Source organism: Phocoena sinus, chromosome 9 (genome assembly GCF_008692025.1).
Source record: "Phocoena sinus isolate mPhoSin1 chromosome 9, mPhoSin1.pri, whole genome shotgun sequence".
NCBI lineage: Eukaryota > Metazoa > Chordata > Mammalia > Artiodactyla > Phocoenidae > Phocoena > Phocoena sinus.
In genome coordinates, this window is record NC_045771.1 from 71,893,484 (window position 1) to 71,920,801 (window position 27,318).

Consider the following 27,318-nt stretch of genomic DNA (forward strand, 5'->3'; position numbering starts at 1 on the left):
AAGGAAGCTCTGGACTCCTGGAAGGTCTGGCAAGAACCTTAATCCTTCCCCCAGACTGTTTCCCTTCTTTGCCTCAAGGTGGGAGGCCCAGGAAGTAAGACATTTCAGGTCTCTAGTCAGTACTCAGTACTCAGTCCTGATCTCTGCCCACCTCTCCTGCCCATTTTATACTTTTACAATATTTTCAGCACCACCCCTTTATTTTTACACTTTCAGTATTTTCAGGCATAAAATCAGGTGTAAAACACAAACAATTAACTTTTTTATTTTACCTAGCTAGTTCCAAGAAAATCTCGGGTTCTCAGTCCAAGGCAGAGCTAAAGAAAAGGGAAAAAGAGAAGAACAAAGGGGAAAGTAAAGTATAGGATTTTGAAGTCAAAAACAAAAAATAAATAAATGAGTAATAAAAGATTGTAAGTTCTACTTTCGATACTCTCTGTAGTTTGGCAGAATTATAAAATTCCTTCAAAGAAATCATTTTATCTGATCAAGAATTATAGCTACATTATAACATTGTATCTGATGTAGATGATTAGTAATGCTTTGGAAAAGCAGTTGTATAATTGTTATACTGTTCATACATAAAGAAAGGTGGAAGAGCAGTATTTTCAGTATTTAGAAGATTAGAGTTGAGCTAGGTTACCTGGGTACAGATCCTGGCATCATCCCTTTTTACCTTTGTGACCTTGGTAAGTTACTTTCCCTGTCTGGGTTTTGGTTTCTTCATTGATATATTCAAGGTGTAAGTAGAATCTATCCCATATGGATTTTTATGTTTGAAGAAGTTAATATTGACAAAGCTTTTAGGACAGTAGTGGAACATAATAATCACTCTGTGAACGTTAGTTGTCGTCAGAAACATTGTTTCCCTAATCATCATCATCATTATCATCTCCACCAGCACCATCATAATCACCGATTTCTACTACAGACTCTGTCCAATGTTTCCATTCTTCTAAAGTATAATCACTTAAAAACCTAATAAATAATGACTAATTATAGAGCATCGCTATTTAGGATAGTTCAACCAAAGAAATAGTAACGTATGTATGAATAATGTGCATTTGTATTTTGGAACATACAACCTAACTCAGAACTTTAGTAATAAGACTTGGCTACCCTTCCTTTCTAATTGATTGTGTACTCACTGTATACAAAGGTTTATTCATAGTGATTCTACTTGGTTTTGTGTTATTATACCGAGTATATTTTCCCAGGATTTCAGGTTCGAAACTACTGACAATGAAATATTTCAGGAGTCAGAATCAGACATAAATTATATGCTGCAGAGGTGTCTTCTTATTACCAGAAGTCAGCCTAGAGTCTCTAAAATCACATTAAGGTACTGTTTTTGTGGTTATTGAGTTTCACCCTTGAGAGAATTGAGAGAACTGACAATGAAGTGTAATAAATCTTACTCTGACCCAGACACACTCAGTCATTTAACTTCCCGTTAACAATCCCAATTCTGCTACGTAAAATAAGTCGAAACATATTTTTTCTCCTTTTTCACTTTACATTTAGAGAAGTAGAAGAACGTTTCACATATTTCATAAAAATAATTATGACATTTGTCTGTTTAATTAATTTATAGTCAATGCCTTATTTACATGCTTGGGGTTTTACTTTGAGATGAGAAGGGACTATGAAAAGGGTGAGCCGTTTTTTATACACAGGAGCGATTGGCTCTCCACTTTTTAATTTTTATCTATTTTCTTTGTCTCAATCCCCAGCCTCTGAGCCCAACTTGAAGGTGCGGTCCAGGTTAAAACAGAAAGTGGCAGAGAGGAGAAGCAGCCCCTTACTCAGGCGGAAGGATGGAAATGTTGTCACTTCATTCAAGAAGCGAATGTTTGAGGTGACAGGTAATTGAGGACTGGGCAGATATACACTAAAAAATGCTGCTAGTAGGAATGAACAAAAAAAGTTTAGAAAAATATACCTGTTGTATATTAAAAGTTATTTTGAGGAGAAACATTTCTTGAAAGGAAATTATATTGAAAACTCACAAGTAGTTCAGTAAACCTTGCCATGCATTCACCGTGTTAAACAGGAAATGAATGAAAAACAGAACTGTGTGTCAGTGGGCATAACTAGGGAATGCCAAAGCTCACCTTAATCTTTTCAGAAACAAGCAGTCCATTTTGGGAATGCCAGCCAAGAGAACATAACTTTTAATGAAATTTGATCAGAAATGAGCAGAGGGAGGTCCAAGAAGAACACTTCCCCCATACTCAGACATGAATGTACAAAATACATCTGGGAAAATTAAACTACGTGGAACAGCAAAACCTTGACTTTTCAACAAATTTACAGAACTCATAAATGACTTTATGTGTTTACTAGTGAACTGGGACTTATGGCAGGAGGGGGATATACTGCCTTTTATGAAGGGAAAAAAACTGTGATTTTCACTAGTCTCAAATGGAAGAGTTCTTATTTTTTTAGCTGCCTGGTTAGTAGTGGGGTGAACAGGTTAGGAAATTCAACCTGATGTCTTACAAAGCCCGCTAGTCCCATTTGTACCTGGTCTGAAATTGGAGAAGACATAGGGATACCAGAACCAAAAAGGCTAGCCAGAATAACAATACTGACTACTGTTTATCGAGTACCTACTTAGAGCTATGCATTGTATCTGGTCATTTCCTTTAGTTGCATCAATAAAGAAATGGTAGTCTACAACCATTTGTCTCCATCCCCAAGGAAAATTGTGCTTATACCAATATAGTCAGTTGGTATTATTTCTCCAATATCAGATCTTATTCTTAGCAAGTTTTAACAAATTATTTGTTTTCTCTGTCTTCTTTGGTCATGATAGTTTCTAGTTTAGGGAGACAGTATGGAGAAGATTGCAGAGGTAGAGGCAGAGGTGGAAAAGTACAGAATACTAATGAAACAGTGCTTTGACAGGCTACTAGGGCAAAAAAATGTTTAGTCTTCTATTCAGTCCTGACAGATTAATATGTTTATCTGAGGGAAAGTATTGGTGGGAAAATTTTTTCTTGAGGGATAAGAAATATTAAATAAACAATTACTTTACTAGAGTTTATTTTCCAGTATCAAATATAATCACTAATTTTGACCAATTGAATTCTAAATTTAGAGTTATAGACTTTTTATGCCAAGAAACTTATATGTATTTCAGTGAATAAAAATCTTAAGTAAGTTTTCATAATAGAGGTCTTTGGTGGGGTTGGGGAGTTGGGGAGTGAATGTTTTAATGAATGTAAACAATAATGAACATATCAATTGTCTCATGTAACGAAATATAGGTGATTTTTCTAGTGGGAGAGAGTAGGTTCTCTCATAACAGAAAAACTTGAAAATAGAAAAACATATATATTGCTTTTTCGTTTGTTTTTTTTTAGAATCTTATTGTTTAAGGTCATATTTATTTATCCCAATTTCTTTTCTATTTTCCTATTAATCTTTTTCTTGATCATAACTTTTTTCCCATGGTCACTTTCTCATCCTTACCAAATTTCAGTGGGATTTAGCTCAATGCTTATTTGAGTAACAATTAATTCTCATTTGTAAGGGTTATGATTTGCTAGAGTTCTACTAAGATTTCTTTACTTGTGAAATATCATAATTTTCTCTTTCTAATTTTGTGATATAATAACTCCCCTTTTCAACTGAGGAAAAAAACATGTACTTGAAGAGACTTGTACATTTATTAGACACACATTTCTGATCAATAAGCTAGGACTCACGAATGCTTTGGTAGATATTTTTAACTGGTATGTTGCAGTTATTCTAAATATCTTTGGAGGATCTGAACTACTGGACACACAGCTTTCTTCACCTGTACTCCTTCCCCTTTCTTTGCCAGCTTTCATGTAATTAGGATGAGCTCTGTTTGGATCTTAATACTAATTATTTTTGCTATCGAGTCAGAGACCACCATAGCATCATAGCAGTTGAATTCCCACTGGTTTTCTTTTTTCACCTCTACCTCTCTCTTCCTTGTTCCATAGGTTCAAGTGTTTGCTTTTTCCAAACCCATGCCACCTCTCTCTTCCCAGTAATTGATATGGGGACCACTTATCATCTTCCTCTTTTTCAAAGCCAAGAGTTTTCCGCCCCTCCCCACCCCCAAAGCCATGTTAATTTAAAATTCTAACATCCCTGCGCCTGCAACGTCTTCTCCTCCACTCTTCCCTTCTCCACTGACCCCATTTCATGAGCTGCTCTTATTCAAACCCCAGTTGTGATATTATTTCTTCTCAGAGATTTTTGTCAGTGTTCCCAGAAAATCAGTTGCTACCTCTCCTCCCAGACCCTATCCAGCGTGATGCTGTAGAATCCTGTTGTAGTATTTGTTGCCTTGAATTCTAGTGCCTATCATAGTGATTTCTACATAAGGAAATACGTCTGTGTAAGTATCACATAAAATAATATAAATAACGTAATTTTAAATTGACAAGACAGAATGTTTAAAAATAGTTTTCATTTTTATTTTTGTTCTTTTAAAGACAGGATACAGAAGTGGGACTTTAATGAGAAGTCAGTGTGTAGTCATACAGGAAAGACAAGAGTTAGGAGTCCAGGGGAAGGAAGCTCTTGAAGTATTTTTTTTAATGTGCATCTTCTTTGTTAAAAGAAAAGTAAACAAGAAAGGGGCAAATATAAAAATAGACTAATCAAATGTAAGCAAGACATATAGACCGAAAGGTAGTGAGCAATATGTATTTAAGAATTTTATGATATCGTTGACTTGATGAAATCCCACAGTCGGTAGGTGGCAGGATCAGAATTCTGCCACCAGTCTCACATTCTTTCCATTGGTACTGCACTTCTGAGTAGAGAAATATTTATAATAGAAAGTTGAAAGTAATAGGTGTTCCAAGGGAGGGCAAGCAACTATAGCCTGAAAATTGGGAGCTTCCATTCACGGGTGACAGATGGTATGTGAGCCAGGCTTTGAGCATAGAGGTGGGATTGGACCTTCAATGAAGTAGGTGGAGGAAAAGGAGGATAAAAAAGCATGAAATGGGAAAGCAGCACATACGGAGAGTAGGGGATTTAAATTTGACTGAGTGCAGAGTTCAGAAAGGGCAATATTAGGAAATAATGTTAGGCTCCATTTTGGAGCAGAGGAACATAGTGAAAGTTGTCTTGCTATGATCCATCTGGCAACAGTTTAAGGAAAGTTTGGAGAGACTGACTGCTGTAGCAACTTAGAAATACAGGAGACTTTTGCTATAGTCCATGAGAGAATAATGAGGGCTGAGGGATTAAGCTGAAATCATTGTAGTCAGAAGTAGATGAGAAATGATGTAAAGAACAAAACTAAATAATCTAGTAATTGATTAGATTTGGAGTAGGGAAGGGAATGAGAATGACTGTAAAGGTAGTGATAAACAGAGGTAAGCTGAGCACATTTAATATTGAAATACACTGAGTTTGATACACATATAAAAAGAGATGAAAGGGGCTTCCCTGGTGGCACAGTGGTTGGGAGTCCGCCTGCCGATGCAGGGGACACGGGTTCGTGCCCCAGTCTGGGAAGATCCCACATGCCGTGGAGCGGCTGGGCCCGTGAGCCATGGCTGCTGAGCCTGCGCATCCGGAGCCTGTGCTCCGCAACGGGAGAGGCCATAACAGTGAGAGGCCCACGTACTGCAAAAAAAAAAAAAAGAGAGAGATGAAAAATGTCCAGTATTCCAAAGAGATTCAGGCTAGAAATTATGAAAAGGAAAGACAAGAAATAAAAGTTTTATGGGAGTATTCTGCGTAAAAATGATAGTATGATGTCATAATTTTGAGTGATTTTGACAAGGGAAAGAAATAGGGTAAGGCTACAAACTTCGGTGAATATCTACATTTAGAAATTGGTCGAAGGAGGAACAGCCAGAGAGATGGAAAAACAAACATGGAAGTGGAGAATCTTCTTGTAGAAAGGATGAGGAGAATGAGAACTGTTTTGTCAAAAGCCTTCAAATTTCGGGGTGTTCAAGGGAACAATTGCAGTCCACAGTGAGCAAGCTGGACGGCCTGGTCTCAAAGAACAAGCACACTACTTCTCACAGGTTACTAGCATGCTTTCAGACTAGAGGGACAATTCCAGTGGAAAAGGAGGACCTGAAGATTCAAAATAATTGCTGGAGCAGAATTCTAGAGCAAGTGCTAAGGGGACTGGGCCATGGGTGAGGGTGACTGTGCCCGCATTGGAGCGGGGAGCAGAAGAGAAATGCTTTCACTTCGACACGGGCAAGGAGAGTGTGGATGACAAAATCACGAGGTAGAAAGAAAAGTCACTGATAGGAATCATGTCAGAAGTTGTCAGTCTCTGAGAAGTGTGAGGCCAAGATCATCTGTGCAGAGCTGAGTAGACAAGGTATAAGGATGAGGCACCTAGAAAAATGTTCAAATGAATGAACTATGGGAGGTGATAGGGGATTGATTAGAGCTCAACAGGTAATTTGCCAAGGCTTGATGAGATGGCCTCTCTTAGCTATATTTCTAGGAAATGAAAGTTTCTATTTCATTAATTAGATATTTTAGTAGGTGCATTGCTTCCTTTGTAACTTGAAATGTGTGTGAATTTTATATCTGAAGATGATAGAGATGATCTATATTGTTGTTATCCAACTCTTGCTTAAATGAGTTTGTTACATTGATGTTTAAAATTGAACATATTAAATTTAGACAACTTACCATCTTCTGGAAAATAAGTTGGGTAGAGTTAAGGTTAGCCAACGTTGTACAAGGCCATCAATACAATATTGAGATTTTATCTTATGTTGTATTTTCTTCATACAACTTTGACTAAGATGTGCTGTAATAAGGTACAGGCTTAGTAAATTAAATAAAGAGCCATTTATAACATAGCATATAAGCAATCTTTCCACACACGACAGGAATGACTCCAGGCCTCATTTGTTGATGGCACGTTTTTATGAATTATGCAAGTCCATTATCTCTATTACTGTGATTATTTATGGTAGCACAAGAGCAAGTAAGAGGAGATTACATTCTTTTTTTTCTTCCCCCAATCGAAAGCTTCTACAATCCTCTCTAACTGGATATCTCTACTTCTCTAAAATTAATGAAGACTATGTTGTATTTTTAGCAGTGAAAGCAAAGGAAGAAACGTGGTATGGAAATTCAGAAATGTTCCAAAATTTTTCACAGTTCTTTTTATTTAGTCATTCACGTAGGGGAAGAGAAACAATGTTCGCTTCTGTATATTACTTAGAGTATAACTGCAGTTCATCTTTGTATGTTTTTCATGAGTGTATTCGTATTTCACAATGTTTTTCAGAATCCTCAGTCAGTAGCAGTTCTCCAGGGTCTGGTCCCAGTTCACCAAACAATGGGCCAACTGGTAATGTTACTGAAAATGAGACTTCGGTTTTGCCCCCTACTCCTCAGGCTGAGGTAAGACTCATTATTTTGGTTCTTTTCAAAGTTAATCCTCGATTAGCCCCCTAAAATGCAGTGATATTTCTGAATTGAAGTTTAAAGCCACCCGTTCTTAGTTATTTTTCTGATAGGTTTATAATGTGTGGAATTGAATAAACTCAATCTGATTTACAAAGTTTGGATGACAGTCATGGTTTGAAAATACTGAAGTATAATCCTCCAAGAAACCACTCTTAGTGATGCTGAGTATATACTGCCCAGCAGTTGTGCAACTCGGAAGTCCTTCTGCATCGTTCTTGGTTATCCTGATGGGAATAGACCCATCAGTAAGTAAAACAACATCATGCAAACCTCTCAGAAGAACAGTTGCCCAAAACAAGTTAGGTGTTTTATCCAATGGACCTGAAGAGTAATGAGAAAATTGTTGAAGTATCATAATTGAGGAACACAGAGCTCCACTAAGCAAACATGTATTAAGGACCTACTATGTGCCAGTCATTTTGCCTGGCAGTGGGGCTATAAAGATAAATGATATATGAAGTCTGACCTTGAAAAATGAAAGATTAAAGGAAACTGGTCTGAAATAACACATGATTTTTTTTTTTCTGACTGTATGCGGTCAACTTTAATAACATTTGTTTTTTGGCATATGATTTATTGAAACCAGTGATACAACAATAGAGGAAAGTAAATTTGTGAGTCAGCAAGAATTTGTCTATGTAGTTTCTGTAGTAGGCTAAGCAAAGGCAACAGCCACTCCTGTGGAATCAGCTGTTTTGGAGTCACCATCAATCGACTGAAATTCTCAATATTTCTTTTCTGTCATTATAATGCCTCCTTACCATGCATTGCTCTATGCAGAGGAAGCTGGTGTAGTAACTTCTCATATATAACTGTGACATGCTTCTTCCATTGTGTTTTATAGAGTCATGATACTTTGGGGCTGAAAGGGACTGATCAAATCTCTGATTCCTGAACCATCTGTGTAGCTCTCCTGATATGTGATTATCAGACTGCCACCAGAACACTCTTTATTCAAAGGGAACTCGCTTCACTGTCTCCTGGGGCAACCTAGTTGATTTTGGACGGTTAGCTTGACTGATAGAAATGTCTTCTGTACATTATGCCAACATCTGTGTCTGTAACTTCATACATTCACACATACATGTATAATAAATTATTTATAAATTATCTGGCCAAAATATAAGGGAAGGTTGTCCCTGATAAGGAAAGGACTGGAGCCAGTGAAGTCACTTCTTCTCTGAGGACATTTGTATACTTGAGTTTTGGTTTTCAGAGCCTCACATAACTCTGAAGGGAGAGAGAAGGCAAAGCCCAGTACTGACCAAAGAGGATAATCTAACAGGAAACCATTCAAACCCAAAGACCTATATCTGTGCTACATTGGTGAGTCCCTCATCCCCACCCATGGAGGTGTCTTGATGTAGACCAGAGCAGGGGCAGAGTCTTTCCTGGAGAAGTTGTAACCAGAAGCTCGTTGTAGCCCGAATTTTCATAACCTCAAACTGTTAATTTAAAGTGCCCCAGAGTTTTAGTTCCCTGAGGTATCTGGAAAAAGCAAAAGTAAATTCTTTCTAGAGGAATACACATTCATTTTAGATTTCGAAATTTTCCCTCAATTTTCCAAGGAAAATGAGCAGAAGAGATAGATGCTCCGTTGCTTATGCTCATCTTTCAGCTATGTGACGAATACAATTAGGCTGCTGTATTTTCTCCTGTCCTCCATCTATTTCTTGTTTCTTACCATCCTATTGTCCCTTTCTCGTCTTCATTTTTCCTTGTAAAACATGATACCAGGTGGAATAAATATTTCACATGTATTTGTGGCCATAGATGTAAGTGGGATTCTTGGACTATTGGTGACAGGCATTGTATTTCTGTTAGTGCAGTTGTATCTCAATATCAGTCAGTTTTCTGCAACCCTTTAATCAGTTTTCCAGGAAAAGAACAACTTGGTCACAGATATTTCTAAAAAACTTTAGATTTCCATTTCCTCTCAGTTTGAAGAATGAGTTTCAATTGCAGAAACACTAAAAGATCTGGGTTCTAACTAGGTTCTGGATGAATTCTGTATCCTTGGAAAATGAAAACACACTAAACCACATTCATTAAACAGTATTTATGATTCTTAGAAAAGCATTGTTAGTACAAAAAGGTGTGGAAGACCACTTACAGCTTGATAGTATTTTGTTAAGTTCAGAAACAGGCAGTACAGTATTTTGATTGGAAAAACGTATGTAATAAAAGTATATTTTAAAAAAGCGAGGGAGTGATGAACACAGAATTTAGCATGGTGGTTACCTCTCAAGGGGGAGGAAGGCAGTGGGGGACATGGTTTGTTACTAAAGATGAAGATACATATAACCCTTCATTATAAATACAAACATATGCATATAGCACTTAGTACGACATTAAGAAACAACAAAGCAATACATATTCATGAGACTGGATATAAATGGGAAAAGGTGAGATTTTGTCTTTACTTCAAGCTTTTTAAAACCTGTTAAATTAAATTGAGTGTCCCAGATTGTGTGACCCTGTCATTAAATTTCAAAATATATACAGTGGAGAATGTAAATTAAAGGAATTTGCTTTTACTATTTTAATCTGTTTTATATTCCTAAAACCTTTTGCTGATACCTAAACACAACTATCTGTTTATATGCCCCAGCTTTTCAGCTAATTGTTGACATATTCTTTCCTTCCACCCCCACCAGTTTAAAAAAAAAAAACAAAACAGAAGGAAATGTGATTGAATGGAGTTTGAAAGAGTAGAGGTATTTCTTCAGGTCAGTGACAGGATGTTCACTTCCAAAGCTGGAAAGACTAGTTCAAAAGCAAGCAGTGACTTACCTCATAATGAATTAATTGTGTGTCTGAACTATGATCCAAAAGGCCAGGTGGGCAGACCTTTATGCACTGATGGGTAGCCTCTCCGTGGCCCAGAACAAAAAATTCAGCCCTGATGGCTAACATGTGGTTTTCTGCTGCATTGCATTTACAGAGGTCTGTAGCATAATTCATACTGGAGAGGTGAGGAGACAGCAGAATTCAGACTGAAACTGTCAGCAAATTAATATCCTCGCCTTGTAACACCAAATATTTCCACCTAAACTAGAGAAAAGAGGAAAAAAACAATGTTTTTCAGCCAATTTTGGATTAATCATTTTGAATTTAGTATGATGTTTACAGACATCTAAGATTAATAATAGCATGTGATGTCATATCAACAGAAATATTTGGGGATATGAAAAATTTACATCATTATACTTTCAAAAATCAAATTGGTTGCATACTTTGCCATTTATAAAATAGGCTTATTCTACCATCTTTGCTTAACATAGTGTAACAGTGTACATTTGAATCAACTCTCTATTCTGTGACTGGGAAGTAGAAAAGCATGTCACCTAATTCTTTCAGATCCCACGTAAACGAATGGGATTCTACTCCCTTTTTGCTGCTTAGGAAATAGGAAAGTAAGGCTGTATTTCAGGCTGATCTTGAGGCTTAGGTAAACAGAAAATTTTCTCTCTCATAATTCATGTGTTCTGCATAATTTAAATAAAGGTTAAGACAGAAGTAAGGGGAGAATTTACTCGTAAGTCCAGGCTAAGGAAACCGCACATTGCATTCAGATGTATGGGTCTTCCATTCAGAAGGCTCCCAAGGAACCTGGCTGCAAAACCAACTACTTTGTCATCATTGGTTAAATTGCTGAACTTGCCCTGAACCTCAGATTCTTTATCTAGTGAAAGGTGGTAATGACTACCCCAGCAGCTTTGTGGTGGGGAATCGGTGTTTGGAAGGCAGGTGTTAAATTGTGAAGTGCAGAACAAGTTCATTTTTTGTTGTTGGTATCAATACTGGCTTCTAGTAGGGAAAACTCATTAGTATGTTTGTCACCAAGCCAGCAAATCTCACGTGAGACTGAGCCTCCATCTGCTCTGGCCACTTCTGTTCCATTTCTTCAATTTCTTACATATGCTCAGTCCCGAACTCGGATCACTGGAGCTACTTGCTTTACTCATTTGTAAACTTGGTTGGGGAGCTGAAACCTCAGGAGTTTCTATTTCCAACTCCAGTCAGAGATGTCTTTACCTATCTAGTTACTTTATTGTTAATACTGTGGGCCTGTGGGTTCAAATATGTTTCCATGAATATCAACACCATTATTTTAGATTTGGTAGATTTATTTGATAGCTATTTTAACAGTAGCCAAGCCGCTGGTTTATTTCTAGTTGAACATTAGTGGCTGGCTCTGCTATGCTATTTTTTAAATAATTTTTTCCAGCAGATACAAACGATTTTAAAAATGGATTCTAATAATAAGGTTAAGTACTCTAAAATCATCTGAAATGTCACTTGTTTTGCCCCAATCTCACATGACTCATCTGCCTGTTGTTTCATAATAGTTGTTGTGACATTTGCTGTAAATGTTATGCTCCCTTCTGTGTGGGTGTAAAGCTATGGTTTTAGATAGCTGCAAATAAGACCCTCCTCCCCCCACCCCAGGGGAAAGGAGGTTGCTATGACACAAGAATCATTTACTAGGAATAACATGAGTCAATAATGTAAGCCAAGGCCTTTAACAAAACATCAGTGACTTTTAAATGCAAAGGAAGCCCTGTCAAATGATAATTTTTTTTTCCTCCAAACCATTTTAGTAATACATTCTTGGGTGTCCAGTAAAAATGAAAACTTAGAGATTTTTACTGCCTAAAAAATTTATTCATCATATGGAGATTTTAATTTTCTATCAGCTATCTGAAAGGAGAATGGAAAATAAATACTATACTGAAAAATACCATGAAAGCCGTAGGCAAACATTAAATGATTAAGAGTTTTATTTCTTTGTTTACTTGTTTGTTTTTAATGTGGTTCTTCTTTTTATTTAGATAATCTAGATTTGGGGATTTGGAACCTTTTAAAGCCAAACCAGATTGAGGCTTACAAGCATGTCTTCCTAGATGCCACTCTAATAGAACAGATATTTCCCGATAGATCTAGTCAGAGGTGCTCCAGTCTTAGGCTGAAGGATCTGATGTCCAGGGAAGGTAGGCAGCTTACCCAGAGTCATAAGCCAGTGAGTGGTAGAGCTCAAGTGTAAGATGCTTAGACCACTCTCCTTTACACCAGTCCAGACAGACTGCTGCTCACCAAAACCTGGTAGGTACTTATATTCTTTTTCTAATGTTTCTGATGCTTATGCATAGTGTAGATAATTTTGAGCATGCAGTAACTTGAAAATTCTACATTCACTTTTTCTATGAGCCTCTTAAAAAGTGGGTGATTAGTTAGTATTCTGTCAAGGGTCATCTGTTGACTTCTTTGTCTTCTTAAGAGCCGGAAAGGAATTCTCCCTCCCTTCTTCCCTCCCCCCTCCCTTCCTTCCTTCCTTTCTTCCTCAGTATCTTCTGTCCCCACAGGCATTTTCCTTGCCCCTATATGCAGTCATTTTCTCCTGCATTTTTGTTTGCATGGGTTCTTACATCATATATGTATTTTTTGCTTTGTACTCATGAATTTTAGGGGATTTAAATGGCATGGTGTTATCAGTCTCATTCCATTTCTTATTCTTATCACTAAGCATGTGATAAAAATAAGACTAGCTCTTTTTAGAGCTAGTCACATCATAATGGATGCATATGCCTAATTGCTTTTAATCACTGTAATAATCCATGGTGGGTACTCCTCCATTTTACCTACCTGTTCTCCAGTTGGATTCCCCAGTGACCTGCAGTTCTCACCCACCACCAAAAAATGCTTTAGTGTATATCCACACTCATCACTCTGTAGCTAAATGAGAATTTCTTGAGCAGCAGGAGAACCTCTGGGTCATGGTGTGCAGTGCTGAAATATTCACCAGAATTGCTATACCAGTCCACAGTCTCACCAGTAATGTGTGATGGTTTTTACTTTCCTAAATCCCTGCGACATTTAATATTGTCCATTTTTCTAATTTTTGCCAGTGTCCATTTCGTAAGAGAATTTGAATCTTTTGATTCAAACTAAGGTCTTCTTGATGTCAATGGCTAAAGAAATAGCTCTATTGAGAGACGTAATTTTCAGTTTATGTGTATTTTATTCACCTGAATTTCAAATATTATCCATAATTTAGGGTTCTAATTACCATGATGGTGAGAAAAGTAATTAAAATTTGAAGGTCATTATTAAAATATGGATAGGCCTCCCCTGCCCCAACGCCTGGCTCAGTCATATCCCTCTTCCCAACATCATGCTCTTTCTGGTGAAATGCTAGTTACCCATCAAAGCCTAGTTTAAAATCGACAACCTGCTCTGTGCCATTGAAGCGTTTTGACCATACTCTAATTATAGTGATTATGACGGGTCATTAGAGCTAGTTCTCTACTTTTCTGTGCACCCGAGTAGCATGTGAACTTACGTGGCCTAGGGCATCTTTGTACCCCTCCCACCCAATTAATCTAACTTAATTGTAATTAATTAATTGTTTTGTGAATGTTAAGCAATAGCCATTGTATATTTAATATTTCCATTTTATCTGACTACAGCAATCATTTCTGGTTCTGAAAAATTTTTAGATTAAAACTATCTTCCGCATGTTCTAAGGTATGAAACATTGGCATCTTAGCACAGCATTGATTTAAGGGCTGCATTGGTTTCAAAACTGCTTCCTGGAAAAATCCTGGCCTCGTGTGGAAATACTTGTAAGCTTACCACAGTGCTAAGGTGGGGTAACCTTCCAGCCTTGCAAGAGTGCTGGTCAGGATCCTTCACTGTCTCAGTGAAATGGTCCCTCTCACCATCTGTTCATCTGACCTTCAAGTGTGTCTGCACCCTTTTAGCAGTGTACCATACAGCTCCGGTTTCTTTTTAAGAAACATTAACCTGGAACAGGTAGCCTGCTTCTATCAAGAAGTCAAATTGAGGAGACTTCCCTACTGGCCCAGTGGTTAGGACTCCACGCTCCCAATGCAGGGGACCTGGGTTCAATCCCTGGTCCAGGAACTAGACCCCACATGCATGCCACAACTAAGAGTTCACATGCCACAACTAAGGAGCCAGCGGGCTGCAACTAAGCAACCCACCTGCCACAGCTAAGACCCAATGCAAACCAAATAAATAAATTTTTTAAAAAAAAGTCAAATTGAGGAAAGTTATATTTAAAGGAGATAATTTGAGAAGAACATTATTTCAGCTAAGTCATTTGTGATTTTATCCATTGGAAGTTTATGTAAATGCTGTGCTTATTTCCTTATCTGTAAATTGAAGGAAATAAATTATGTCCAAGTCTCTGAAGTTCCGTGATATGATATATACCAGTTAGCCTCTGTGGGAAGAACCAACTGTACCCCCCAACTTGGGGGACTTTGGACTTTCCTTACTTCCTCAGGAATTGTCTCCATGACTTGAAGATCCTCACGTCCATAAAGCCACCAGGGCTTTTGCTTTCTTCTCACGCCAGACTAGCTGGCTCCCAGTTGTACACTTTTATTCTTTTCCATAAGCCCCAGGGCCTGATTGTGCTTCCTGTTTTTCTCTCAAGCTTCCTCCTTCTCCATACTTTTTTATGGTTCCCTTATCCTTCAGTAATGGCTGCAGAGTGGTGTGTAGCTTCTGCAGCAGTACCTGACAACAAATCATCCAGCCTTGATCGGTTTAAAAGTTTTATTGCTGATCCCACGGGGAACCAGAATTAGGGAAATCACTCAGTTCCTTCATCCATAACAAGAGCATAAGATTGCTGGAGAGTGCCTGGAATTAGGAACTAGGAATTAGGTTAATGTCCCAGAACTCCCTGGCATAGGGCTTGGCACATGGTCAGTGCTATCCTAGGAAATGGCACCACTCAGTTTTGCTATGAAGCTACAGGGGCCTAAAGTCCCATAGTAAGAACATTCCCAAGTCCCTTCACTTTTGTCAAAGCCCCTGTGAGCAGCCAGCATGCTACTGCAATTATTACACCTGAGAAGAAACCTTTTTTTCACTTTAGTATAGGTTTGCTTCCTGCGATGGGGTAGGAGGATATCGCCCAAGTTCTGACTGGAAAACAAAGATAACCTCTTTTGTGAGGTTGGGGATAACTTTTGGTGTCATTCCCACAGTGCCTGTCAAGTCTCCCTGCTGTGGGAAGCAGATACAACCTTGAATGAATATTGTACATGATTTAAAGTAATTATTTTTCCACATTTATTTCTCTTCCATAAATACAGATGAGATATCCTTTTATTATAAATGGCTGCTTACTGCCAATGAGCTGGTTAAAATATTTTTACTTCCTCATACGTTCTTTTGTTAATTTGTTCAGGTATATATTTTATATTTAAAAATCATGGTAAAAACATATCAGTATAAGCAAAATAACTTGTCTTTTTAAATTAGAGCAAATATGCAGCTGTCGTTGATACTCCTTAAATAAAATTGCAGTCTCATACATTCTGATGATAAAATCTTTTCCAACAGTCTTCATGGGTTTTTGACAACTTTAATTTTGTAAAGGGTTTCATATATACTCAATGTAATGTTAAAAATTTCAATATACTTCTTGCTTTCCATGTACAAGTATCTGGCTTGTTCTGAGAAAAAAACAAACTCTGAGTTGGTTTGGAATTTCAAGTTGCAATGAGAAAACTCCACCTTTAGCTTTCTGCTCTTATGTTAGGGCTACGACTCATCTCCAAACAAACGTATGATTGAGGTGATGTTTTGGAATAACATCCTGTGTTTTGGTGGCGCATCACTCTTCAGTGACATTCTGAGGTTGCATTGTATTAGCACATGATATTTTCCCCAGTTAATTGATATCCCAGGTTTGTCCAGGGGAAAATCTACCGCTCCCCCAAACATACTTGACAAGTTATTATATTTACTTTAGTCAAAGCCCGTGTGTGCAATATCCCTCTTGGAGGTGGTCTATTATTGGAGTCCCATATGCTTTTTGTTTGGGAAGAAAGCAGTCACTGTGTCATACTGTTACATGGAGTATTCTTTTTCAGGGATGTTGTTCCCTTGGGGACCATATCAGGCCAGAGTTCCTTAGTCTAATAAGACCTTTGTAACTCTTATTGTATAAGAGTTCTGGGAGGGAAGCAAGAGTTAAACAGAAAATGTAATTCAAGCAACTATATTAGGCCACATGTGGGAAAACATGACTCTTAGTATTGGATTAAAAAAAAGGTTTATTTGTTGTAAAAAGGACTCTGATGCCAAAATTTTCAGGGTATTTCAGTGTAAGTGAAGACTGTTGTGGCCCAGGGAACTCACAACATTTTAACATTTACTTTAGTTTCTGAATATGTATGATTTAAAAAACACCATACAGAGTTGTCTTTTCACAAATTTTATATTTAAAAAAAGATATAATTAATTGTTATGGAAGTCCTGTATGGTGATATTTAAGATTTTCTTGTGTGAGTTTTCGCATCAGCAAAATGATGTTTAATCCATATGAGGATAATGATTATAGCAACGTTACATACATATTCTTCATGCATTAATACAAAAATCTGTACTCATAAGAATTACTCAATTTAATTGTTGTACTTTACCAATTGATGACAAACACACTGATTATATTCCATAAAGGTAGAATTTTAAAAATGAATTTTTTCCACACGAACATAGAAGCTTGCTCTTCAGATTTTATAGTTACAACTGATGAAGAAATTTTTAATTTATTACATATAACATTTTTGGATACAGATGTCATAAAATACTTATAAGTTCTTAATTAAAATATTTAAATGTTTTGACAGATTATGATAATATAAAATCTGTTTTCTGAAATGATAACGTTACAGTAAAATATGTGATATTGTGTAATATTTTGAGAGTTCCCTTTCACTTTTTTTTTTTTTTTTTACCAGAAAATGGTTTCACAGCAACGCATTCTAATTCACGAAGATTCCATGAACCTGCTCAGTCTTTATACCTCTCCCTCTTTGCCCAACATTACCCTGGGACTTCCAGCAGTGCCAGCCCAGCTGAATGTAAGTCATTATTACCCTGCAACAGCCTAAACCAGCCCAGGGGATATTTTCATAGGGAAATTCTCGTTCTTTTCTTGTATATTTAGACTTCAGGGAAACTTGGTAGTCTACTTCTCCTTCACTGTTTGCTGAGTTGTTCAAAGATGTTCAGTTTAATTTCACATTAAAGAATCATGCTGGTTCATATAATATATAAAAATAATAACTAACATTTGTATAATGCTTTATAGCTTTTAAAAAAGAAAGCACTCTCCAGGTATATTATTTTGGTAGCTCCACCCAACCGTCCTATGAAACAGAGATTACAGGACACATTTTTACAGAAGAAGCAGCTGAGACTTGGAATGCATAAAAGCCCAAGATCACAGACCCAGCAAGTAGCAGACCTGAACCTCAACTCAGGCCATTGCTGAGAGGTGCAGCGTCTGAAGCGCAGCAGCATATGTTTAAAGAATTTATTTTGTGAATGACTTTATTTTGAGAATTTAGGTTCCTGACTCTGTGGTACTGAAAAATACATATCTGGAAAACCTCTCTAAGAACAATATGAAACTCTTGCCTGGAGATTCAAAATGAATCCATTACTTTAAAAGTCCTGACAACTGAAATAGGATCTTTTGGAGGTAATTGTCCTACTAACAGAAGACAGCAATAATTATTTTATGCATATTCCCTAAAATAATGTAAATTTCAGTCATTGTAAAAGATTTATAAACTTTACCTAGACTAATTTATCTGTGAAAAGTTAGTAAATTAAATTGTACTTATGCAGAGGTCATATGATACGTTTGGTTTAAAGAGAAATTTGTTCCAACCCTTGGCACCAATTTTGCCAATTTTTAGATGCAGGTCTTCCACTGAGTCCATCTTGTCAAATTCACATCTTTTACGGTATGCTAACATTAAGAAATCATAAAGAGTTGACCATTTTGTGACTAATTTATTTTCAAAATATGAACCCTATCGTATGCTACTAGTTTATGCACAAGCACACCTACAGGTGACATTTTTAAATGATACATTTTATGATTGTGTTCAATACATATTATAAGACCACTCTAAGAGGTACCTTATTGTATTTGGTATTTTTAATAGAGTAGAATGTTATCTTACGTGATATAGTAATCTTATACCAGTGAGGAGAAAGCAAAATTTGGATGTTGTTTTATATTTGGAGATTAAAGAAGACAGGCTTAAAAACACTGAATTCAGCTATGCCCCTGAAATTCCACATGAAGCATTTGTAAACAGTTGGCTCTAGTGAAAAGAAGAAAGAAATTAGGGATGAAATAAAACATACATATTTATGGATGATATTTTCAAATCTTCACTTACTAAAAATTATTTTCTTCTGTTCCTGTTTTTTCCTATCTCTTCTGATGATAAGCAAATGCTAACACATAAACTTATGACACGTGAATAGGCTTTTTTTTTCCTACTCTTTGTTTTGCATGTTCTAAGTCACTCCTACCAGCTAACACAAACATACACCACTTTTAATGTGGTCGGGGAGAATTTTTTCCCAAAGGACCAAGTACTAAAAACCAGACCATTTAATGTTTCAATGGTAATACAATTTGGTACCTTTGGATGAATAAACCAGTGTGGTTTGGATTGAAGTTTCATTTTTCTTTGCTTCCATTTTGGTGTGGATGAGGCCATCACAATTAATTTTTCAAGCTTAGCATTGCTTTGGCAAAGGGATCTCTAATATTCTGGTTCCCCACTGAGTAGTGGTAAATTTTAAGGAAAAGAGGCCAGGAGAAGGAATCACTTCTAGATTAAACATTGCATTGACTCACTGTGTGACTAAGACAAACCATTTACCTCTTTGTCCTTCAATTTCTCCGTCACTGAAAATTGCTTTGCTTCCCTGGTACACAGCAATTTTGAAAGATGAAACATGAGTTTTGAAAAGAAACATGCCACATAATTTTGAGGTATTAGACCTCTGCTTTTGTAATACCAAAATGACCACCATTCATTAAGTTCTTTGAATAGGAGAATTCATTATTACTGTTGATGATATAAATATTATTGCCTTATTATTGTGTTATCATATATTTCAAGTTCTTAATAGCATTTTTATTTGATATCTAATTTCACTTGTAGTTTATTTTATTAAACAAAAGTATCTGGAGTGTCATTTTCAATATTTAAGGATTTGGGAATCTGTTATGAATTAATATAAAATACATGTATAAATCAAATTCCTGCATATTTTATATAACCTTTCATTGACTTATCTCAAGAATTTTATTTTAAAAATTAAATACTGGAAACCCACACTCTGTGAACGTATTAGAGGACGTATAGAGAAAGGGTGAATTGTTCCTTCTGCTTGAAGCTCCAAAATTACGGATCTTTTTATCTCTAGCTTCTTAATCCCTATTGTATAGCCATTAGCTCAGCGATTTGAATAAATTCTACTTTTCTAATATACCTTTTACTACAGAAGTGTATTAAACTATTTTAGAAATAACTGTCCCAGTTATTAAGCCTGAAATTAGCATGATTTTTAATGTTAAAAAACGTTTTATTTTGGGTTCCGTATAATGATACCCAATACTAAATTGTCTCCAGTGCTTCAGCTCTATTTTTGTTTCTCCTTTGTTAGTTCACTTAGTTCACAAGACATGGTGTTATCCATTTTCCCTACTCAGCCATTGGATAAGGTAGGGCTTTTTGGTCGGGGGTTAGGGGGGGTGGGAATTATGGAATAAGAAACTAATCTAATGATTTACAGACCTAATGACCCATATGGATGAAAGTGGATTAACATCAGTATTATTTCTTGACACAGGCTTCAAATTCGCTCAAAGAAAAACAGAAGTGTGAGACCCAGACACTCAGGCAAGGCGTTCCTCTGCCTGGGCAGTATGGGGGCAGCATCCCGGCATCTTCAAGCCATCCCCATGTCACTTTGGAGGGAAAGCCCAACAGCAGCCACCAAGCTCTCCTGCAGCATTTATTATTGAAAGAACAGATGCGACAGCAAAAGCTTCTCGTGGCTGGTAATTCATAACGGCACCATTTGCAGGTTATTTTAGGGCTTTCATTTTATCAGCAATTCAATGTAATGTCTCTTTAACTCAAGACCTAGTAAAGATTCAGTGTCATACATAGGTCTCCCTGATACCTACTACTGTGGAAAGACTGTTGTCTTTATTTATTCCTCTAGATCCATGAAAAAAAAACTCACCTTATTTAACCTTCATACATACCAGAGTGGACTGTTGGTGAGTCATTGATCAGTTGCATATCTGCCCAATGCTTTGGCACTTTTGCCTTCACCCCACCCAACCTAGCCTTCTGATATTTGCCCGGTAGTATACTACTTTTCGTAAAACTTACCCCATAGCTATTTTCTGTAGCTTCTTCCCTAAATTGTGTATGTGTCTGTGTGTGTGTACATATATACATGTACATATTTGTTTTTTTCAGGTGGAGTTCCCTTACATCCTCAGTCTCCCTTGGCAACGAAAGAGAGAATTTCACCTGGCGTTAGAGGTACCCACAAATTACCCCGTCACAGACCCTTGAATCGAACCCAGTCTGCACCTTTGCCTCAGAGCACATTGGCTCAGCTGGTCATTCAGCAGCAACACCAGCAATTCTTGGAGAAGCAGAAGCAATACCAGCAGCAGATCCACATGAACAAGGTAAGTCCCCAAGCCACGTCCACATGCCATAACCACTGGTGTGGAAATTGGGGTTTTCTTCACTGACGTGTGCATACAAGAGAGAATGTTGGTATCCATCACAGCCAAACGGAGATTGCCCTCCTGGCCGTGCTGTCAGGGCTCAAGGGCACCATCACATTATCACTGTTTTCTCCATCACTACATGCGTAGGACATCTGTAGCAAAATTGAGCTCCTAGATTAGAAAGTCTCTTGTGATTGGGTACCTATCTTAATACAGAAGCACATGCAGGCACATGTGTGCAGAGCCCTATTTTTTGTTATTGTAGTAAAGGTGTGAGGCAGAGTTGAAGTTTGCACAGGTGCTAGCAGCTATGCCAAGGTCGGCCAGTTAGGTATTTCTCAGCAACTTCTATGTATGCATGTTATATTTATTTTTTAATATGCCCTACTTTATTCCAGTCAGTGTTGAAGCGGTTTCTCAGAAACTTGTGGTAGTTTCTTTCTGGCAGCCTTATTGTGGCTGAAATGGACAGCAAATGCCTGAGTCACAGCACATCCTCAGGAGCCCTCCTGCTGAGGCAGCCACAGTCATTCTAAAATAATGGTAGCAGGCGGGCCAGCAAAGCATTTTTAGTGAACTTGTAAGCAAAACTGGTCTGTACAGTTTTGCCACTACTCTCTGTTTCAAAGTAGAATCCTCTCATTTCTGGAGAATGAAAGGTCCTGAATATCAAAATTCTTTCTATTATCCTTTGTTACTATATCACCTCCAGATATCTTGTAGAGACATTATATTGAGAAACAATCTCCTGTTTACTGATAAATGGATAGCTAAAAATTGAAATAGTATTTAAATGCTTTATTGTATTGTGATATAAACAAAACAAAATCTCATGGGAGAAGGTCTAATCATCTTTCTAATAGCAAGAGAAGGGGGTGTTTATCATGTGCTCACCTTATTGCAGGTGGGATTAGAGATTTTCTCTCCTCTTTGGCCTCCATCTTACGGAGCACAGGCTCCGGACACGCAGGCTCAGCAGCCGTGGCTCACAGGCCCAGCCGCTCCGTGGCATGTGGGATCTTCCCAGACCGGGGCACGAACCCGTGTCCCCTGCATTGGCAGGCGGACTCTCAACCACTGCGCCACCAGGGAAGCCCTGGCCTCCATCTTAACAAGGCAGAGCCATGAAGGGAGCATGGGCTGAAGACCACAATACTGAACACAAATTCTCCCAGTCCAACCCTTTGCAGCATTCAAAGATGACGTGTATGTGTGTATATCGGGGTTCAGGGTGGTTGGCTGTGCCAGCTGCCTCTCCTGTTATCGTTTGCTGTACTGCAGGTTGTATTTCACTATATTTCAGACTCTTTCTATATCATCACATTAATGCCTGTTTTATTGCTACAGCATTTCTCTAAATTTATCAAATTGTTTTGGGTACAAACAGTCTTGTCAGAGGAGAACCAATTTCCTTCTTGTATAATGGCATATAATACTCCTTGTCTTGAATGTTATTCTGCATGTGTACTATCTTATGGTAGAGTTACGTTGGTTTGTTTGTTTTGTGGTATCTTAGCACTACTTAAAACTACCAGGTATTCTTGAAACATTGTCCAGTGTGAGAGGAAAGACTGGGAATTCTACTTTTCACCTCACAATATTTTGATCTGGAATTAAGTTCATTTAGAAAAGTAGTATTGGATTGTAAGTATACTTTCTGCTACTCGGTTCTATTTCCTAGAAATATGTGGATGTGCATATTCTATTATAGGTAAATTGATCCCTTTGAAATCATCATCTACAGATGATTTCTATGAATACCTTTAAGAATACTTTGGAATACATTTTGTATGACCTAGAGTTGCCACTGCTTCACACTCAGATGGTTTGTTAATATCAGAATCTTTGTATATTAGTATCACAGTGGAGATTTTGACAGGCAGATGCTAACCTCAGTCACATGGAAGAAACTAAGATGGAAAGCAGGCATTTGCATTTTAGCAATGAGAAAAGCAAATCTTATCAGAGACCTTCTCCCATGTGGAGCTGATTCCTTGGAATCTGTTAAGAATTCTTCCCAAAATTAGAAACAAACCTATACTTTTAGGTACATGTTTGTACAGTGGTTTGATTATTAAATCTTGTCTTAATTAGGCAAAATGAAGCCCAGAAAACTTCAAAGTACAAAGCTGATCTTTATATATTAACCTCTCTCAACTTGGGTGTTTAGATTACTCAAGCAGGTCTCTACTTGGCTTTTCTCCATGTATATATTCCATATGTTTAATCAAGATGGCATATGCACACTGGGTATTCTCCAGATTTGAAAATATTTCACTTGCCCTCAATTGTCTAAGGAAATAGAGAAGAATCTTATTAAATAAATCTTGAACTCCATCCTGTTCCATGGTATTCACAATAGAACCATTAATAAATGAATTGCTACTGTTCACCCTGCCCCATGAGGTAATGAAAACATTTAGTTCACATTAGGAGAAGGCCAAACTTAGATGCCAAAAGATAACAAGTTTCTATATAATAATATATTTATGTGTACTCTAACCATTTAGAATAACCATTAATGAGAAATTACCACAGAAACTTTAATATATGTCATTTTTTTCCTATTATCATGCAAGAACCTTTACTGAATCCATTCAAATTGGAACCAAATAGTTGGCATCATAAAAGCATGGTTCTTACTCTTGAGATACTTATTCCAGCAGGAAATATAGGCATACATGAAGACATAGGTGTGCAAATGACATATTTTAGAATGTCTTTTCCTTTTATTCCCTCAGCTTTTCTTTATGGTTCTTTTTTGAGGAATTTAGGAATTTTGAGGAAAAATGGAGTGAGAAGAAAGAAAAAAATAAGTAGGTTTATCTCTAAACTTACATCATATTAAATATGATTGGGCTTCCTGGTATGAAATTTTTAATGATTTATTTGAATTGCTAAAAATCTTTAGAAGAATTAGAAGCAAAGCTATACTTTTCAGAACAGTTTATACAATGATTGGCTTATTAAATTTTAAAAACTTTCTCATATCTTGCTATTATTTGACTGCATTTATGAAAGCGGTCATTCATGCTTGTTATAACTATACAATGTAAATGTTATTAATCATACTAAACAATTTACCTACCTGTTACCTGATACTTTAATGACATTTACATGGGAAATTTGTGTGTGGTAAGATGTTAAGCCTCATGTAATTATGTTGTAAGTGCTTAATAGCTTAGCAGAAATACCCCAGGAATGGGTTTGTGTAGCATTTGTATTGCTGTATCTACCAGTAAATAATGGGGCAAGTCTGAAAAATGAATGAAAAATGTCAGAATGATTTATCTCTGCTTATCAGTTTGTATATTCTGTTTTCACTGAAAGAGTTTTGGGAAACTTAACCATAAGAAAACCACGGCTTACAACATTTGTTCTTTGATTTTTTTTTTTTGAGACATTTACAAAATTCAGAAATGCATTTAAACAATTTATATTACTAATATATAGTACCTTCATGTTTCAAAAAAAACCAAGTTTTTTAATATGAGGATTTCAAAAGAAAACTGTTGCTTTTGCCAGTATCTTTTGATTTTTTTATTAGAAAAAAATGGTTTCTAAAACAGAATTTTCCTTGTAAATACAAAATAGCAAACAAAAATATAGGAGGGTATTGATAATTTTCTTCTGAACCGTTTTCAAGTTTAAATATCGCCACAGATTATCTGGTAAAAACTATGATGAAAACAAAATACCACAGTTACTTGGACGTTTTTACGATTTTTGAAGGAGTATTCTGACCACTGCCTAATTACCAGAAGGGTAGATCTCTAGTCACATCACTCTCTGAATGATATACAGAAATTTTCCAAAGTATATTCAGGCATTTTTGTTGTGAAATAATTTGACATAGATCTCTGACCCCTTCCAAATGACAACATTATTCTTTGAATTATTTCTCAGTTATAGCATTAATAGAATAGCATTGGTTGATGCCTAATTGTTTCTGTTTTAATTAGAATTTTAATAACTTTTCTAATACCTATATTTTTCATATTCATTCCATCAAATCCATATGAGAAGAAATTTTAAAATTATTTCTTCATTCAATACTTATGTATAAATAATCTATGCAAGTATCCATTTAGCAAATCATTACTGAATTCTTACTTGGTACCAGACACTGTTTTAGGCACTAAGAAAACAACATTCATTATCCTCATGGAGCTTACCACATGGGGAGCAGGGGACTGAAATATTCCAGTAAACAGTAATACAATACAATGTTTTAAGTATTAGGATGGGGGACATGAGGAAGGAAATTGTTTTCTTTGAGGAAACAAGATTTGAGACTTGTTTAGTTCTTCTCAGGATTATCTTGTCCTTTTTACATCTTTTCCTCTCCCTTCTCTCTCTCTTTCTTTCTCTGTTTCTCTCTCTTTCCTTCCCTGCCTCTTTCTCTGTTTCTCTCCCTCCCTCTCTCCCTCTCTTTCTTTCTTTGTAAAATGCTCTGTGATAAATACCTTATGCATTCCTATGACTGGATATCAGCCAACACTTAAAAAAAAACCCACATAAATCATGAGATGATATCTTATACGTGTCAAGGTTCACCCTAGATATAAGTATTTATTATATATTTATTACTATGATACTTAGGCATTTTGACATGAGTGCTATTTTATCATAATAAAAATATATCTAAGACAAGAGCAGTGAAGGGGAGGGTGGGCAGATGTCCTACATTGCCCTTATTAAAACAGGTAGATTTTATGTCTGACAAGCAAGGCATGAATATAGGTAAGCTCAAATGCTGGCACGGAGCTAATGGGGAGCTTTCATCAGTTTTGGAAGAGAATTTGACCCTTTATTTGAGCAGTATCTATTGTATTCCTTTTCTTGACACAATTTTCTAACATAAATGTTACATTTTCTCCATAACCCCTCATGATTCATACCCACTCCTTGTCCCCAACAATCCATCCAGAGCAACTCAGGGGAGAATATTCTTTCATGCCTGTGGTCACATGCAAACATAGCATGGTTGTGTGTGTGTGTGTGTGTGTGTGTGTGTGTGTGTGTGTGTGTGTGTATTTTTCCTTATAAAGTATCCTTGAAGGCAGCACTAAAATATAACTGTTTTGTGCACTATTAAGCAAAGTGTATATTTTCCCAAGGAAATTAATGTGAACGACAATTATACAGACAGTTACAATCCCAAGAGTTTATATATTTTGAAGTCACACTTCATATTACTTTATTTTAATAAGGGTATTTCTATCCATGCCTTACTTGTAAGAAGATTAATATTTTAAGGATAATTAGGTAAGGACCAGGTACCGCTTTCTGCTTTTTTGCTACACCTATTTCTCCTAATGTATCTTTTCCTCCCCATCTTTTATGCAACATGCATCTTTCCAGAACCTTTCCCATAGGGACCTTAGGGTTAGGATCATTTAAATGATGCCAGCTCTCTTTTATGTGTAGGATCTTCTAGGAGCTGGGACACTATGCTGGCATTCTTATGTGTATCATCTCCTCAAACTATAAGCACACTTTTTTTTTTTACTATCAAGAAAGTTAGTTTAAAAGGGCTTAAGTAAGCTGACTGAGGTGGCTAGGTTAGTAGTTGACAGAGCTGGGATTCCAGCATAGGTTGCATGACACAAAAACCTGTCCTTAACGTAAACTTAGGCTTATGATTTCAATGTTGCTTTTATCACTAAGCAGGAGACAAGGTTTTCCTAGCTTTATTTTTGCCAAAAAGTAGGAAACTTACAATAAAAAAACAAGGCAAACAAACAAGAAAAAGGAGGGTTATCTTATTTTTAAGGTATTTGTTTGGATTTGCCAGGAAGGAGAAATCCCATTTGCTGACCTTGCTTCCCAGTTCTCCACTCATTGCCCTCCATCCAGTTATTCATTTGGATGTCTTTTTATATGGACCCGATGGCGGGACTTTCAGATATCCTGTTGACTTTCCAGCAATGCAGTGTGAATGCAGTACAGAGCCAACTACAGCCAGGCCGCACTTCATTCCTTTCTTCTGTGTTGTAACATTGCCATATTTTTTAGACTGGGCAAACATCTTCTCACAGGAGTTCTGAGCAAGCCTGAAGCTGAAAGTCAACTGACTTCATCAAGTTCAAGTGAAATGCAAATGTTGGCATCTCATCTATGGGTGGTTTGGAAAATGCCTTGTTTTAAGTTTTGAAAAATGGATGAGTAGAAACTTGAACTGGGCTTTCATTTAGGAAAGTAGGCATTACCGTTGTCAGGTTTAATTTCTCTCTATCCATTTGACAGCTTGT

At 36.8% G+C, this 27,318-nt stretch overlaps 1 protein-coding gene across 31 annotated transcripts in view; it reads left to right on the forward strand.

Moving 5' to 3' along the window:
* HDAC9 (histone deacetylase 9) overlaps positions 1-27,318 on the forward strand; it is an 825,073-nt gene that overhangs the window by 385,308 nt on the left and 412,447 nt on the right. For 20 of the 31 annotated variants that reach the window (XM_032642337.1, XM_032642314.1, XM_032642313.1 and 17 more), the window contains 5 exons: positions 1,734-1,865; positions 7,268-7,383; positions 17,235-17,357; positions 20,161-20,371; positions 20,802-21,019. In XM_032642337.1, the coding sequence (XP_032498228.1) occupies positions 1,734-1,865; positions 7,268-7,383; positions 17,235-17,357; positions 20,161-20,371; positions 20,802-21,019 (800 nt within the window). The remainder of the gene's footprint in view (positions 1-1,733; positions 1,866-7,267; positions 7,384-17,234; positions 17,358-20,160; positions 20,372-20,801; positions 21,020-27,318) is intronic. The other 11 variants (XM_032642328.1, XM_032642327.1, XM_032642334.1 and 8 more) reach the window with 1 other exon arrangement.